The sequence below is a fragment of the Nelumbo lutea genome, chromosome 5 (assembly GCF_056320005.1).
Source record: "Nelumbo lutea isolate HS-2025 chromosome 5, American lotus-T2T, whole genome shotgun sequence".
In the NCBI taxonomy this organism is placed as follows: domain Eukaryota; kingdom Viridiplantae; phylum Streptophyta; class Magnoliopsida; order Proteales; family Nelumbonaceae; genus Nelumbo; species Nelumbo lutea.
Window position 1 is genome coordinate 7,054,668 of NC_142688.1, and position 18,328 is coordinate 7,072,995.

Sequence of the window (18,328 nt, forward strand, 5' to 3'; positions counted from 1 at the left end):
TATTTTTTGCACACTGGAGAAGTCAAGAGGGGAGAGAGAGAGAGAGATGTATAGGAGGTATCTTTAAGGTAGAGGAGCAATCCTTTGAATTTTCAAATAAGACATTTCTTTTTACTTATGTTTTTTATTGTCCCAAAGTATATATAACCAGCACAAATGCATCGTTTGATAATCCAAAAAAGCAAAAAGAAAAAGTGTACGGCATGCCTTGGCAACTGACAGAAATAAGTGTCGGGCAGGCAGCGGCCTGTACAATCATCCATGCACGACTACCATGCAGAAACGGGCCTCTATCACAATACCACATATTCACATTGATGCAAATATAAGCTTCCATCTTTTCATGTCGGCGGGTCGGGCCAAGCTTGGGGTCGACCCCGGCTCAACTATAAGATTTAAGACCAGTCCCATGGCTCGAGGGTAACGGAGCTAACTAACGAGTCAGTCCAAACCAACCTAAACCTAGTATAGTATTACAAACCACCAAAATACAACCTAATATAATGCATCAGATTAAATGGGGAAAAAATAAACCTTTAGAATAGAGTTCAATGTTAATGGGCCCCATGTCTGTTGACTTTGCTTCTTCACTTTCTAGTTTCTATTCTTTAGTAATAATAACCGCTATGTTCCATGGTAACAGTAGTACTACTCCTTGCTACACTGTTTTCTGAAAAGAGAACGAGAACTAGCAAATGCTTATAAAAGATGCATGGAACAAAGGAACCCAAAGTTGAAATTTTTCTACTTACGGGAATAAATGTTGATATTGTTCTATTTGATACATCAAACCTAGATGTAAGCATACCACGGAACAACTAGTAAGTAAAACCTGTAGTATCAAATTAACAGCAGAAGAAAAAAAAGATTTAACAGTATTAGCCACTATCCAATAAAGTTGCTCCTTTTAGCAAAAATCAAACATATTTGCTCTAAAATAGGAGGTTGGAATCTGATTTTGAGACACTATAGACTATATAGCATGTATATGCACTATACCAAATGATTCTCTTGTCCCCCCCCCCCCTCCTCTTTCGCTACTTCACTTAAAAATAGATTCTATTGGGAAGGACAAATACCATGAACCAAAGCTTTGGCCGCTAGACTGACGGGAACAACTTATTAAGGTTGCAAGGGAGCGAATAAAATTCTTCGCTCCTGCTATCTGTCTTGAAATTCCTAAACTTTTCCCACCAGTGAGAACCACTGTCTCTAACAACAGTACTGTCCCCACGACCAAGTGTGCAATCCAGGAAAAAAGCTACCACTGCTGCTACAGTTACATTGGACGAGAATATCACATTCATGATGTTGTTGAACTGCAGATAGTAGAAAAGAAATCAAATATAATTTCTGGCTTGACAAAGATTAAGATTAGATCAGTTTTAAGTTTCCATACCGATATGGAATGTGTGTTAACAGGACCGTGGCCAGAAACCACAACATATTCATTGAAGTACTGTTGCACTGAGAATCCCATGAAGAAAGAGAAGCCTAATATGAACTTCGTTCTAAAACTGTTGAGGTTGCAGAACTGAAGAAAACCAAGACCTGCAGAAGCTGCTTGAACAATGAAAGACCATAACCGAAGTCAAATGCTGATGGAATATCAATCATTACTACCAAGTAATTCAAATGGACGTAGTAATAAACAAATATAAACAAGAGACCGTTTTTGAAGTAAAGAACTTGCTTCTCCAGTATAAGAACATACTTATAGATAAGTTCCTCACGTGTAGCAGTAATTAATTAATTATTTTTACCACCAAGTTGCTCTTGTTCCTTATAATTCCCAACTAAATATCTTTCAGAATCTTTATCATAAAAGAATATTTTTCAGACAAATTCAAAGCAATATATATTCTTTTCAGTTTCTACTCATATAAAGTTCACAGAATCCATGGATCTTAACAGTAACTGTTGAGATGCTCCAAAAACGAAATATAAAGTACAAGATTTTCACTACCATGCCACTCATGTCTTCCTTCATGGCTTAGTAAAACATAAAGCCACAGTCCTTAATCTTATTGGGTATTTGTTAGGGAACATTTTGAGGGGAATTATTTATTTTAATCCAAAAGTGGTGGTTTTCATGTCCTTATCATCACCACCATCCATGCCTTAATCCCAATTATATGGGGTTGGCTATGGGAATCCTGATTTTCCAATCCGTTCTATTTAAAGCCATATCAACTGTTAACTTATAGTGCTTAAACCATTTCTTACTACTTCTACCCATGCCCTTTTTAGTCTACCCTGAGCCTCTTCTAACTCCTTCAATGTGTAACAAATCACTTCTTCTAACTGGCGCAATTGGTGGTCTTCTATGCAAATGACCAAACCATCTTAGTCTACTCTCTCATTTTATCACCTATAGGAGCTACTCCTAAGTTCTTACGGATAACTTCATTCCTGTTCCTATATCGTAGCATTTGCATTTCTGCCACATAAATTTTCTGGACATGTTTTTTGACTGCCCAACACTCTGCCACGTTCATTTTCTAGATATGTTGCTTCATGGCCTTATGGTTAGTCAAAAATTTTGGATTACCTCTTAATATATGTAGTGGAAAATACTACTATAATTCTGCTTTAGAGTAGTGTGTTCAAGGCTTTAGTCAACTGGAATAGCTTGGAGTAATAAATGTGAATAAATTCAATCCCGTGATTCACAATATTAATCATTTTTGTATCAGAGCATTGGGAAATAGTCTACAAGTAAAAAATTTCAAAGGATTTAGTAATTAAGAGAGAAAAAAATAAGAGTTTGCTTACTAGGAAGATGGCAAAACAAAATATATTAGGACAGCTGAAACAACATGGTATGAAATTCTTTTATTCATGCACACATTTCTTGTTAGTTCCACCACTAATATTTCGGTCACTATGTATAAGATGTTTTTATGGAATATGCACCCTATCTTATTTGCTGGGACATAACAAGATACAGAAAAACAATAATCATTTGCCTTAGCACCAAGTGTAAGTGTGCAACCAACATATGATTACCAATACAACCACCATATTTCTAATTCATGTGCAATCCAGAAAACAAATAGATTTCAAAATCAAGTATGACGCACAGAAACCATATTAGCACGACACACATGCTCACACATTCACACACTCACATAGAGAAGAGGGTCATACCCACATAGGAAAAGAGGATACAGTTAAGAGCTGCTACTATTGGCATTGGAATAGAAGCAAAAAGTGCTCCAAATTTTCCTGCTTATTGACATGAAGAACAACATATGATTGACAAAAAAATGGAAGAATTTGAATTTGAATACAAAGCTGCCATTGACGATATAAAAAAAATGAAACTGAAATTTTCTGTGTTCAATTATATAAGTTGGTGGTCCAGCCAACAAGGAACTCTTAGGGTGGGGAAATGGAAACTTACCTAATACAGAAAAGAAGAGCATAAAACCTGCAGATATTTGAATAACTCTTCGACTTCCAACCCGTGTTAATGCCAACAGACCCGCATTTCCACTGTACATGTAACAAGAAAGAGTTAAGGCAATCTTTATAGTGAAATGAGAACTTGAACGAGCACCCCATGATGGATGTTCCTTGACGGCAGTCTCTGTTGCAGGGTTATGCACCCTGACAAAGACACTAGAAACCATTATCTATGAATTAAGGGCCACTCCTTGGCATAATGGTAAATTCTCGGGCCAAGTGTGTAAACATGGGTTTGAGTCTAAGAGCAGCCACTTTGTAGGAAAAAAATTGCCAAAAGTTTGGTTTCCAAGACCTGATATAGCTAGGATCAACATTGGATGAACTTTAATTAATTTTGATGAATTGTTTATTGTTTTAACTAGAAACAGTAGCTTTCATTTACTGTTCTTATTATTATTGTCAAAGTGTTACTTTTATTTGGGGTTATGAAATTCTACCAAATGGACCACAGTGTCCACAACTAACAGAGTATGAACTTGGCTTTGTGCAAGAGTTGCACCTGATGGAGACCCAAGTGCAGTTCCTGTGAACTTGTATATTTCAAAGTCAATTGGAGGATTTGAAATCTCACTAGAAAATACTGCTAATTCAAAAGACACCTATAAAATAGAGAAAAAGTCTCAGCCATTTGAATGTTGGCTCAAGGTCTAATATAGGTTTAATTAGACTGAATGAATTCCTTGAGCATTATATTTGCAATGTTCTATCCAAAAGCAAATGTGTTTCTCACTTGTATCTTTAGACATAAGAGAATCATATCAATCTAGTCTTTACCATCTTTGAGTTGCTGACAATGAGATCAGTTTTCATAAATACCTAACAACTTGGGTTGGCGATATGGTGCTTGAAAGTGAACAATTTCTCCAATCCATCAAAAAAATTAATTACATTCTCCATTGCGAATTCACTACTTTGAAGGGATATTTCTGTTAAAAGAGTTGAGTAGGAAATGATCTCTTTGCAATTTCTGATATTCAAAGAGCTCAATGGATTTTTTCACAAAGTACAATATAAAAAAGTTGTGTGGTTAAGTTCCTAACTAATGTTGCAAGATAGAAACTCTAGAAAGGGTAGATCAATTAAGCAACTAATTTAATTAGTAGTTGAATCTATTAGCTTGGAAACTGGAATACCTCTCTAGGAGTTAGGGGGTGGTTGAAATTATATAAACATATAGCTTTCCCATATAAATCAACTCATTAGCTATTTGGAGCTGAGAGAGACAACCCTCAACCCCAGTCAGGCATGAATTCAACTGGAAGCCCAAGTCAAGATCCTCACTGCAGTCAACTTATGAATCAGAAAACCAGAGGTACTTGTTATAGTTCTTATATCAGATCTAGAAATTCATATAAGCAATCTTGGTGAGAATTCATCATAGTCATTGAATTGATTTTCACATGAGAATTTGAATTTTAAAGTTCTGATTTTGAGTTTATAACACTTTCAAAGAATAAGTTCAGATAGCTTCCTCTGTTTTTAAGTTCATTACACTGAAGCAGTGGAGCCATTCCCTGTGCCAAACATCCCATCCAGCAGTATTCCTATTCCCTGAAACCGAGATAATTACATAAGAGATCAAGAGGGTAAATACTTTGAGAACATAGAATTTACAGAATCACAGCAAGACATCATGGTAAACACAGGCACCTGCCAACCAACTCCACGGCTGAGCACAGAAGGCGGTACAGGTGTTGCACTCCCATACCTTGAGACAGCAATAAATGTACCAGTAGACTGCAAACAAAGAAGAAATAAATCTACAAAGAAAATATGTTGAATATAGAAATAATGAATTTTTTTAGAGAGTGAGAGAGATTCCCATCTTGGAAGAATATTCAGGTCATTAATACAATAAACATAGAACGAGTTAATATTGAACCATTCCATCTCTAATTTGTTTTTGGTAGGAAATGTGTAAAAAGTTGGCAATGACCACATGAGCTACTATAGACTACAGACATTTTATGGCCTAAAACAAGCCAACCTCAATGAGAGCAGCAAAAGAAGCTGCCATCATTGCAAAAGCCTCTCCAACTTCAAAGGTTGGTGCACCCCATTGAAATGGATATGGAACCCTTATCCTGCAAGTAACAAAGAAATGTGAGATGGAATTTTTCTCTTTTTTTTGAAAAAAAAAACAAGATTCAAGGGTTTAAGGATGCCAAAACATCAAAGGAGAAGATGGGACCAAAAAAAAAAGGTTTGGAACATTAATTTACAATAGTGAAACAAAAAGGCAGAGACCCAAAAGGAAAAGTTGCACCAGATGTAAATTGTATGTTGTATCTATACTTGGAAGAAATGACAGGAAAATTGCCTTTTTACCAATGTGGAGGATGCCAGTTTAATTGTTCTTTAAGACCCCCCCCCCCAACACACATGAACAAAATAGAGGAAATGAAAATAAGTCTTGTTCAGACATTCTGCACATAGGCCATAGAAGCATTTAAACAGAACAGCTCAAATGAGACATGATCCAAAGAAAATCAACTCAAGTAGACCATCCAAGTGGAAACTCTTTCTTCCAACCATTTTAGAATAATCTGACAAGCATCCAACTTGCCTCTTCAACTGATGGTTAAACAGATCAACATAAACTTTGGTTCTATGGTCTACCAACTGACAACATTGATCAGTAGCTATAATACCCAGATACCTGTAGGTCCTGTACATGCCTAGCATACTGGTATTGGATACTTCTAGATGTGCTCTATAGCATTAACACAACCAGCGTATCAGCCTGTATCGGTGTTTTTTTTGTTTTTTTTTTTTCAAATCTGGTTCAGAGGGATCGGTTTAAGGCCCAGGTACCCTCTACACCATGGTCTGACCCGAAACACCCCTGTAGGGGCGTATCGGGAAGGCCACAATACGATACGTATCGGCCGATACAGGCCGATATGTAACAATATTTTGAACCTTAGTTTTAACAGATTATATTATAATAATATCTACACATGTTAGAATTTAATAAATTTGACAAGACATAAGTCTTGGCAATGATATTTAGCTTTAAAATTGGATATAAACACATGATATAAGCATATTACTACCCACATCTGTATCCATGTATAGAATTTTACAAAATGGAGAGCTGTATCCTCATTTCCTGTATCCATGTCTGTATCTATATCTGTATCTGGGCATCATAGATTAGTGGATGGGTAGACTGCATATAGGTCAAGGAATCAAGGGCACAACTCCCAACACTATATATTGGCTCTAATTTCTCTGAAAGTGATCGCAATCAATTAAATATGAGATGTTTGAGCCCTAAGAAGGAAAAGCAAAATATCATACCCCTTTTATATTTGTTCCAACCATTGAAATTCCATCATAACAACACGAAACAATACACAAAGAGACATACAAACTGGGGGGAGGAGAGAGAGAGAGAGAGAGAGAGAGAGAGAGAGAGATTATTGCCATAGAATATAATAATTTACCCAGCTAAATATTATACCAAACTTCACTGATCAACATGAAACCTGTCAAAGCTGAACCATTTTGGCACAGTCAGCAGCAGTCATCTAAATTTTTACACTAAAAGGAAGGGTTGGATACATCTCTGGTCAACTATGAAAAGCACCAAATCTGATGAAGACAACTCCTAGCAGTATCAAATTTTAGCGTCACAAAGATGGCTATATCATAGTTGAGAAACTAAATACACAAAGACATTACAATTTTTTGTTTAAAATAGAATATAATGTCTTAAGAAAAACCAAATAAGAAAACTGCAAACACACAATCTGATTAAGGAGATAAGTAATTCACAAGTTTTACTTTGGTTGGAAATAAATGGAGGTGATTGCTCACCAAGGAGCCGTTCTAAGGAGTCCAGAATGATCGGTTCGACAACTGATTTGAGTTTGGAGAGGACTGTCCTTGTATGCACCAGCTACAGTCAAAATATGTGCATAAACCCACACAACTGCAACTGAGAATGGCACCACAATTCTATCAAATACCACTCTCTTTGCTGTCACCATATTGGGGAGATACTGCAAAAGAACCACAATTTCATTCCCTCAAAAAAATAACTGAAGAGAACCAACAAACTCCATGCACAATTTGCAAACATGATCATGACACAGCAATTTTGGTGAAGAGGAGACATAAATACAAGTACACAAGGCAACATAAGGAGCACACTAGTCTGAAAACTGTTGAGAAAAAATATGGTGCACAGAAGATTCAAATCCACCATTTTATTCCTACCTGTGATTTGCCCTAGACCAAAACATTGACCAAATTGGAAACTCATGGATTTCATAGCTTATTGAAAATAAATAAAATCAACAGAGGATCATATCCATCCGGTCTGTGGACCTTTATTTAGCCAATTTCCATCTTTGGCATTGGTCTTTTCCAGAGATCCATCTAATAGTTTATCCCATCTCAACCTGAAAGCACTGGTCCCCATGTGACCAAAAAACATAAAAATTTGATTGTACATCACAACCCTATCTGATCATAAGTCTATTTTACTGTAAAAAGAGACGAAAAAAAGGCACAAAAGTTAATTAATAAAGTATGTCAAGAAACAACCAATAGCCTCAATGGATGAACAGGAAAAAATAAGTTCAATTTACAACAACCAGAAAATGACAGGAAAAGGGAAACTACCAACCTGTGAGACCAAGACTAATATGACTAATTCCGGAATTCCAACTTCAGCACATTTTACCAACTGCAAGCATCAGTAGGAACACCAGTTTCCAAATGAAAAACCGAAAAGGTTTTTATAATCACTAAAATGTATAGCTTCAAGATGATGTCAATTGTCAAATAGTTGTAAAGTGAAATGTATAAATGGCATTCAAACTATGTCTAGATCATCACAGGTAAAATGTCTACAAGAGTGACATAATAATCCAATCAACTCCACATTTAGTCTCGTACATGCTATTGAGAGTGACGAAAAATAAAGAATACTCAAGCAATCAACTATGCATTTAGGCTGGTAGGGTCATGTTTTCAATGCATGGGCTCCCCACCATCACATGGCTAGTCCAATTCTGTTCAGACTACAAAACAATATAATTGAACGGATCTTTAGGCAATATAAACTAATCCAATAAGCAATGTCCCGGACCAGAATAATCAGCATTGACTGATGCAGTGTGAAGAGTTCTGATATCTTACTAGCGGAAAACCAAGTTGATAGAGCCCAAGCCCAGTAAGAGTTACCAAAGGGACTGCAGAAAGAGGGCTTAAAAACCTAAACAAATGAAAAAAGAAACATGAAATCATGAAGTACCCAATTCCCCGTAAATGAAGAGACAATCATATATGCTGCAGGAATTCATCATCCATGGACACACATTTGGACAACCAACCTGACAACATTTCTCCAGAAGCCCAAGAAACCAACAACAATCTGGAAAATTGAAGCACAAATAAGCGCTCCCTGTATTCCTCTCATTGTCCGTATAAACCTCTGAGAATAAGAGAAACCCAACAGAAAAAAAGATATAAGAATAAAGGTATATAAAGCAAAGTTACTGAATTACAAATAGAAATGAAGAAGGGCAATGAGAACGGGAAAACAAACCTCTTGAGGGTTATCAATTGTATGATATCTATTAGCCAAGGCGATTGAGATTGTTGGAACAACAAAAGTGCATGAACCTCCAACCACGGTAGGAAGACGAGTTCCAAATAGAGATTGTAACAGTGTGTTCAATCCTGCAACGAAGAGTAATGACTGTATCACTTTGGCCTTCTCCTCCTGGCAAATAAAAAAAACGAAGGAGCCAAAATTAGTTGAAATTAAGAGAAACTTATCAGAAAGATTAAGATATATGAAAGCACAAAAGATATCCTCACATTGCCACCACCCATTTGAGGAACAATGATGCTGGGAATTAAGACGGTCGTGCCAAGCACCACCAAATAGTGCTGGAAACCCAGAACAATTGCTTCCGCTGCATTACGAAAAATACACATACGGAATATCAAAAAAATCAATTCTTCTATAATCTATCCAATTACAGCAAGAAATACTGGAAGGATGGGAACAGGGAAGTCCAGCCTGAAATTTAGAAAAGAAACAGAAGGTGAATAAAAAATGAAATGACTAATTTACTAAACAGTGCCAATTGAAAAAGAATAATAGAAGACTAAACGATCCGAGCCTGGAGATCCAGGATAATCGATTTAACTAAAATTGGTCATAGAAACAGAGAAACGGCTATCAACTTACACGAATTTAACAGATTGGAAACCCACGAAAATTCACTCGGATAATCACTAAGAATGCTTCAAGGTTTCTTTTATAAATCTCAAATCACGATGAAAGGAAAAGTCACTGAAACCGAAGTACTATGAATTTATTATCGATGGGGGGGGGGGGGGGGGAGAGAGAGAGAGAGAGAGAGAGAGAGAGAGAGAGAATGAGAGATGAAGCAGCAACACAAAAATAATATTAGAAAGAGAAACAACCGAACTCCTCAAGTGTTCAACCAGAGAACGAGTTCTGAAACACATATTGAGGACCAATATGAAAGATTGAAAATAGGCGGGAAACCATGCAGAGTGAATGGACGGCTGAAAGCGTTGCATAAATAGTCAATCAACGACCAGCACTTGGCGATTTACGATTTCATCGTAAAAGAATAGTAAATAAACAGAGCTGACCAGAGTCTTCATATATGTCACCATCGAAAGTTAGAGAAAGAAAGAAATGAGGAAGAAGAAATGCTAAAATGTGCAGCTGATAAGAGGTGAGGAATGGTACGCACGCCAATGAGGAGGGCTGGTGATGCAGTAGTCAATCCCCGGAAGTTGCTCTTTAACCGGATGTGGCTGAAAATCGTCGTTCTTTGACGCCGGTCCGCCGAGACCTCCGGCCATTTCTCTCCTCTGTGAGTTTCTCTGAGACGGAGCGAGCGAGAGAGGCGGGAGCAGAAGAAGAATATCAGTGCAAGAAGGAAGCAGAAAAAGAGAATAAAAGGTACGTAAAAGCTAAAAGGGATGGATAGTCAGGTTCAGCCACCTGTTGGTGCAGGGCCTATTCTTGGGAAAGAACCAAACGACACAGAGAGAGGGAGAGAGTATCAGACTTTCGGTTTCATACTCCTTATTTACGTGAAAGATGAATCGCATCTGCGCCCCAATCGTGTATTGGGATCACCCGAGATATGTATGTGGGGCACCTGTGGGTCTACTGGCTACAATGTGAACTCGTGAAAGATAGGGAGGTTTTATTGAAAAATAAATATATTGAGTTTATTTATTTATACAGATAATATAAATATATTTGTTTGATGATAGCAGAAATGGCTGAACTGAATGGTGAAAATGACTTTTATAATTAAATAGGCTCCAAGGTCGTTTATCTGGTGAAAGGGAAATTTTTTTTTTTTTTTTTTTTGGTAGGGAAGGGAAATGGGTTTATTTATTTATTTATATTATTCACTTAAAGACAATAAAAATAAATGTTTTGAATTTTTGAGCATTTGATCATTTTAGAAATCCTAACCAAACAGTCAAACACCTCCTTAAGTCAATTAATTAGGCTGCTCCAACCCTTATGAAACAACTCCTAAAACAAAATTTTCATCGCCAAAAAGAATGAATATATAACAAAAACATTGAGGATCGGAAAACATTTTCCACTCATTTTACATTAAAAATTTAATGGAAAATCGAGTTTGTGTGAAACTTGAGTGAATGCATAACCAAAACCTGATTCCTCCCTGGAAAATTCGACCCTCAAAACATGTGTTTGTGGGTTAAGTGAGCCCAAGGTTTTCCTCCCTGTTGACAGCTGGCGTGATTTCCTTCCGGAAAAGGGATTCTGAATTCGGTGGAAAATCAAAAGAGACGCCTGACTCTTGATCATATATATTAATGCATAATCAGCGTTGTGAATCGTGACCTTGTGAGTAGGTGGATGAAGGTGTGACGTATCCTGATTCAGGAATCAGGAGATTAATTTCATGCACTCACGCTTTACCACAAAAAGACTTGGGTCATGCTCATGCATGCCCCCTACTCCATCTCCATCATTACTTCTCAATTCTCAGGACGCATTCCTATTTCCTACTATACTTTCTTCGTCTTTTCTATTTAATGAAACGATACCTTTCACATTTTTATCAATTGAATTGAGATTAGAGCATGGACCATCAACCATGTTCGTTTTTCAAATAAAAAATAAAATTTAGGGTTCACTTTCCATCCTTGAAATCAATGGCGGAAAGCGCGCGGAATTGTGATTACTAATTTCAACAGCAGAAACCAACAAACAAGATAGGGCCAGAAATGCTGCTGCTGCTCTACATCTACGTGGCACCCATGCTGAGAGTAAGGAGATTTATGGGGAAGATGAAATTTCCACTCTTACAAAAATTAAATTAAAAAAAAAAAAAAGCCTGAAAACATTTTGCCATTTCAACATGGAAATTGGGGTAGTTTTGTATTTTTCCTACATGTGAAGTGTCGTGCTCGTGCAACCATTACCATGACTCCATGAGCAAGCAACTCCATGCTGCCAGACGTTTTTTGTCCGGCTACCAAATTTCCAATAGCTCTCGCCTCAACTCAAATGTTCCAAGAATTTAAAACCCAACAAGACAAAATTAGAAAATAAAAGAAGAAGAATCATCCATAAATTACAATAAAAAATAAGATTTTATTTTAATAATTAGTTGTTATTACGATAGGGATGAGGAATCGAATCCTCGACGATGATACTTGTGATGGTCGATCAAGCTTTTGTACTTGCACGTGAAAATGACCACTGAGCAGTGAGTACTCCCTCGGCCTAGAACATGAACGGAGTTGGAATTATTAAAAAAAACATTGGAGGGTATTTTGGCCATTAAGAATTAAAGGTCCCTCTCCTTGCCAATAATAAACAGTGAGATAGTGCACTGCAAGTAATTTGGTCGCAAACTGTTAAGAAGTCTAATGGTTTTGGTCCTTTTGGAGTTTGAACAGCTCTAACGTCGTCGAAACTTTTTTCCCCCGAGGATCAGAATTTAGAAGAGAGTGTGTGTGTGTAGTAAAGAAATGCACGCTTAATGGTTTAGCTGGAAATAGAAGTGTCTTTGGGACGTAACCGTTCATTCATAAATAAAAGATGAGGAGTGAAGAGGTGAAATAGAAGGAAACGATTTCGTAGCTCACTGTTCGAAGTTCAACAAGCTTCGTATTTCTTGAACGGGAAAGAAGAAAACGATTCCGTAGCCCGTAGGGCGCGTAGCTCTTCTTTATTGACATTAATTGTTCCCTTCATTCGCATGCTCTAAATGGAACAAAGTATAAGAATTGGAAACGGGTCGACTGAGTTCTAACTTGAGAGGGAGAAAAGCATAAATCTTGCCATTTCCATCGAGATATCGAAGTCAGTTACCAACATAAACGGGTGGGTAATGGGTTTGGGTTGGTGGGTCAACTCGGAGATTTCATCTTCATGTAAGTTTTAATTTGGTGCTTAGAAAATAGGTAAGTTTGGTTTGTTCACGATTTTGGCATGGGACATCGGACGTTGCGGCAATAAATAGTCCGATGTCCGCGATCTCATTGAAGTCGCTCATTTCACTTCACATGAAAAGGAATTCTTTGATTCTTCACTTCTATACGGCCTTTGAGTTTAACAAAATATCTACGACTGATGGTCAGGGCCTCCTAATTCCGCCACAAAAGGATGAAGTCAAAGACAGCTCTTTTTCAAATGCACCACCACAAGGCTCCCAGCCCGGATGGTTTCACTGTTTTTTTCTTTTAGCATAGCAGTATTGGGGTTTAGTAGGGGATGATATCACCTCCATGATTCAAAGTTTTTTCATAACAAGAAACTCCTGAGACAAATTAATCACACAAGTCTCATTTTCATTCCCAAAAAGCGTGGTCCAGAGCAAGCTGAACATTTCAGACCCATCAACTTAATCAATGTAATCTATAAAATTCTAGCTAAGGTGTTTGCCAATAGGAAGAAACCTGTCCTTCACAATCTAATTCAGCAAAACCAAGCAGCCTTCTTCATCAAGGACAAGAGCAGTAATCTTGGCAAAATAAATAATTCATAAGATAAATAACCAAAAAGGGAAAGTGAAATGGGCGGCCCTTAAAATAGACATAGCCAAAGCCTTTGATAAGATGAACTGGAAATTTATAATTGAAACCATGAAAATAATGGGTTTCCTCGACAGTTGGTGCAAGTTAACCCGGTAGTGCATTCCCACGACTTCTTTCTTTGTTAAATTAAATGGCTCTATTCATGAAATCCCCACCACTAAAGGAGGTTTAAGGCAAGAAAATTCTCTCTCCTCTTACCTTTTTATTATTGATATGCAAACCCTCTCATCTTTGTTAAACAGGGAAGAACTCAGAAAGCTTTTTGGAATCAAGATTAATAGGGATGTCAAGTCTCTTACTCATCTCTTATTTGTCAATAACTGCTTCATTCTCTGTAACACGGATCCAGAATCTCTTCTCAACATCAAGTCCACATTTAATCTGTTTGAAGAGATTTCAGATAACGCATCAATTATGGGAAGTATGGCATCATGTTCAACAAGAATACGAATAGGACTCATCAAAAGCTTTCAAGTAAATTATTGGGCATGAAGATCGTGAACTACAACTCCAAATATCTAGGCACATGGTGTATTGACTTAGAATGAGGGAAGATAGCCACATACAAGAATATAGTAGAAAAAGTGGCAAGCAAAATGAACACCTAGCAAGCAATGACCTTATCTCAATGTAAACAAACCTTATATAGAGCATCCCTCTTTATACAATGCAAACAAACCTTTCACATCGTACCACGTGTAAAATTGGGTAGGGGTGCAAATCAATCAGATCAAGATCCGATTCAAGATCTAATCTTATTTGGTTAAATTCGAATCACCTCTTGTTGAATCTTCGGATCAGGTCCTATGATCCGATCAGAAATCATATCAGATTAGGATCACCCCTTTTATAAATAAATAAATAATATATATATTATTTATTTATTTATAAATATGTCATTTATATTGTATTTTTGTACATTTGTTATGTTATTTTTTTTATAAAAACGTGTATATATAATAAAAATAATTAAAAATACTTGTATTTTTGTTTTTCTTTATTTATTAAATTAATATATTTTATTTTTTTTAATAATTCATTAATTTTTAAAGAAAACAAGTCGGATCAAATCAAATGCCATAGGATTTGAATTCAGATCGAGTCCTATCAGATATTTGGATTGGAATTCTAATCAAATATTTGGATTGGAACGAATAGGATCCGACATAAACAGTGTCGAATCGGATTCGAATACCGCTGCATCCTTAAAATTGGACAAGCTAAAAATAATTTGGTGGCATGGCAGTGAGGAAAAAGCTAGTGGCTGCAACTTGAAATGGAATATCATTTGTTGCTCCAAAGTGGATGGTGGTCTTGGACTGAGGCGTTTCCATCCTATGAACAAAGCTATCTTCCTGAAATCAATTTGAAAACTTGTCAGCAATAATGGCAATTTGTAGTCACAACAAAAAAGCCTCAAAATATCTAAAAGGCAAATGCTTCTTCGACCTAAAAGCAAAGCCCTCAGATTCATGCATATGGTGGTGGAAATGTGTCATCAAGTAAAATGGATGAAGTGAATTCAAATTTCTTCTAGAAAGTGGGTAATGGTGAACAAATTCAAACCTACATGGACCCTTGGGTCCCTTCGTTACCAAGCCACATACTCACCCAAAGGAGTTCAGTCCAACCAGTCCCCCATCTCTAGGTATGTGACTTCATCACCAGCACTAATATGTGAAACTGTATTCTTATATAGCAAATGTTCGATGAAAATAGTGTAGCAGCTATTCTCAACATCCCCCACCCCACAAAGGGACAAGATCCTATGGAAACCTTCAAAGAACAGAGAAATTTTCTATCAACTCAGCCTATCGTGTTCTTTTCCATGAGCAGGCTCAAAGCGAAGCCAGCATTGTGTTAAATGGTCTAGGCTTTGTTTCATTCCGTGCCCTCGCCGTTGTCTACTCTTTATGTGGAAATTTCTTCATAATGCAATCAAAACTAAAACAACTATGTAAAGCTGTAGTAGGAGAGATAATGTTTGGTAAATGTTCTGCAACAACTGAACTCTGGGCGATTATAAGGAGCCTTCAAAAATTCTACACTGCATGGGCTATACAAGCTCTCTATGATGATCATATCCACGATCTCATATCTTTTTTTTTGTAAGCATAATTAAAACTTAGACCAGTGGTCAAACCAGCGCATGTAATAACAGAGCAAGCTAGACTTAGAAGTCATATATTAGTTACACTAACCCCTTCGTTCTCCCTTTATTCTTTTATGAAAAATTGCACAAGAGTTACGTTTCACCAAAAATCATAAACACACCACGCTCCTGATCTGATCGTTGGGCGTTTAAAGCGTTTTGACAATTTTCTGTGGTACAAAGATGTAGGTAGATAGCAGTGGTTTTGGCAAATTGATGAACCAAACAATATTTCATCGAGATGAAGCCAACTTTCTCTCTAGTAACCAATAGGAGTTGACAGGCTGAAACCTGCCTGCTATAACTATGTTGGCAGGACAGGCGTGACATCTGAAAAAGGCTACAAGCCTACAACCACGAAAGTCGAAGGAAACCACAAAGGCGGAAAGGCCAACCAAACATTTAATCCTATCTATCCATTACTCATTAGTGATGGAATTGGGTGGGTTGGATTTAGTAGTTTTTTAAAAGTAAACAAAAAAATATATCCTTGTACTTGGTTGGTTATCCATTCAATCGGATGAATAGTTCATTTATTACGTCACAACTAAATAATAAAAATGTAGAAAAATAAAATATAAAAGATTGTAAATAATATAAAAAAAATAAGTAAATTGGTTCCATCTCTAATATTATATGCTCATATTTAAACAAAAATAAATTTGATAAATCTAATTTATTTTTATTAATGGTGAAAATGACTAAAATATAAAAAGGAAGACAATTAATATTTAACTTATTAGGGGATGACTAGGTCAATATTTATCAATTTAACTAGTCATGTCATCATGCCATTGACCAAGTCAAGCTTTTTTTTTTTTTGTGACAAGTGGTTTAATGGTGAAATGGAGCCAAAACCTTGATTATGTGATGGGTTGACTAGTCTAGGCAACTAGTTCCATCATAGGTTGAAAACACTAAAGCTTTATTTGAGTGTATTTATTCATGTTCTTTTATTTTCCATGAAAATAAAGCAATGGTCATTTTAGTCATAAAAATCCATTATTAAAATGGGCATTTTTGTCACATTCAAATGTTGGCAATTTCCCCCTGGAAAAGTTATTTATCCACCTACAAGATGTACCCAAGAAAATAAACTTTGCCTGATCTCCATATAAATCCAAAAAAAAATAACATGAGTTTTTTGGTTGATCATTGGGAATACCATTGACCAGCTTCCCCCTCTCAAAATCCAAAAAAAGAATGCCCCTAAGATTGATGGTGTTATCCAAGGTATTTGCCAATACCTCTTATGCTTAAAATTCACTGAAGTCTGACCATTCCATGATTCATACCAAATGCCTGTTTTTTCTAATGTAAAAAAAAATGCAAAATTTGGCAGCATGGATTTGCTTTCATTTTAAATGGACCATAAAAAAGCTATGGCCAAATAAAATACAACTGAGATTCTACAAATTGAAAAGTTTCCACATGAGAAAAATGATTCATAGAGAATTAGTCAAAATTTATCACTAAAATCAGTATTATTATACTTACTGGTAGATTTTGCCAAATCTGGACTTGCTCCACACAGATCCATCTCACAGTGTTTTCAAGTTCAACCATGCATTTAGAACATCTCCTGTACTTGATTTTATTATTTATGGGGAGATGTGATGTGAGGTTGGTGGGAGGTGCAGAGCGAATCTGATTTCAATTTTGCTACCACCCTACCACTATCCTGCTGTTTATTCAAAACAGGGGAAGTGAGGAATAGCATGAGCATGAACAATATGACTCATCATGCATCTGCTGCACAGTGGAAATGTAGGCTTACACCCACAAAATGGGACTTAAAACATTCAACAGCTATCAATCACAATCTATCATTCAATTTGAGCTAAGTTTTTGTTTTAGGTGGTCTGATCAACAATACTTGATCGGTTGGTTGAAATAAAAATCAACCATGCAAATGACAAGCAAATTTACATGTTGGTTACCTTTGCACATGCAGAGAAGTTGTGCTCCAAGATTTAAACTCTGATCACCCAAGTCACAATGGAGCAATCCAACCGTTGCACCATTATGCCTTTAAAATCCCCATAATACCCATTTAAATTTCTCTTAGATTTTGGCCCCTACCTATAGCTCCGCCCAGGTTGGAGACAGATTTTATGTAAGTCGTAATTTCATTTGTTATGTAAATAGAAACCTGAACCCTGTGGAACATAGGACTGCATTGTTGGAAGCTAATTAAAAACTTCATTAAATGGAGACTTCTTGATTTCCTTCTTTCTGTTTCTCTCTCAATTTTTTTTTTTTTTATAAAATCAACCATTTACTGAATGTCTTTTGGAGCCATCACCATGGAGCTATTGCTTCATGTTATGCTAAAATCATGGGCCTAACAAAGACTGGTTCTAATTTGAATCTGCTGCTCACTCGACTGTATACAACAAGCTACGAAATCAATCACATCACACGAGTGGGCACGTCACTCTTCCGTATACATGGGTTCATACGATCCAGATGCATCTCTATCCGTTCGTATCCGGGACTGGATCTGCTCCTTACACTTGAACGCCTCACATGCACATCTATCGTGTATTGGAAACATTTCCCATAAATAATAATTTAAAAGCATGGAAGATGTTCGTGGAAAATGAGTGTGAG

General features: G+C 36.6%; 1 protein-coding gene across 2 annotated transcripts; it reads right to left on the reverse strand.

Moving 5' to 3' along the window:
- Window positions 1-715: 715 nt before the first annotated feature.
- On the reverse strand, window positions 716-11,297 carry LOC148850071 (nucleobase-ascorbate transporter 7-like). Of its 2 annotated transcripts, XM_088943849.1 has the most exons (15): window positions 10,475-11,297; window positions 10,221-10,353; window positions 9,307-9,404; window positions 9,032-9,208; window positions 8,817-8,917; window positions 8,623-8,698; window positions 8,108-8,167; window positions 7,294-7,478; window positions 5,459-5,555; window positions 5,122-5,208; window positions 4,964-5,022; window positions 3,407-3,498; window positions 3,151-3,228; window positions 1,400-1,560; window positions 716-1,319 (listed from the first exon to the last, which is right to left on the reverse strand). In XM_088943849.1, exons 2-15 carry the CDS (start codon window positions 10,330-10,332, stop codon window positions 1,101-1,103), a joined length of 1,602 nt encoding a protein of 533 aa, XP_088799975.1. In that variant the 5' UTR covers window positions 10,333-10,353; window positions 10,475-11,297; the 3' UTR covers window positions 716-1,100. The 2 variants fall into 2 exon arrangements, with proteins under 2 accessions (XP_088799975.1, XP_088799976.1); XM_088943850.1 differs by lacking the exon at window positions 8,108-8,167.
- Between the last annotated feature and the right edge of the window lie 7,031 nt (window positions 11,298-18,328).

Excerpts from the sequence above, each read along its gene's own strand:
- LOC148850071 (XM_088943849.1), bottom strand. The coding sequence starts at position 10,332 with ATGGCCGGAGGTCTCGGCGGACCGGCGTCAAAGAACGACGATTTTCAG. Across the intron at positions 9,209-9,306 it reads CTCAAATGGGTGGTGGCAAT|GAGGAGAAGGCCAAAGTGAT; the intron begins GTGAGGATATCT and ends TTTATTTGCCAG. Across the intron at positions 8,168-8,622 it reads ATCAACTTGGTTTTCCGCTA|TTGGTAAAATGTGCTGAAGT; the intron begins GTAAGATATCAG and ends TGATGCTTGCAG.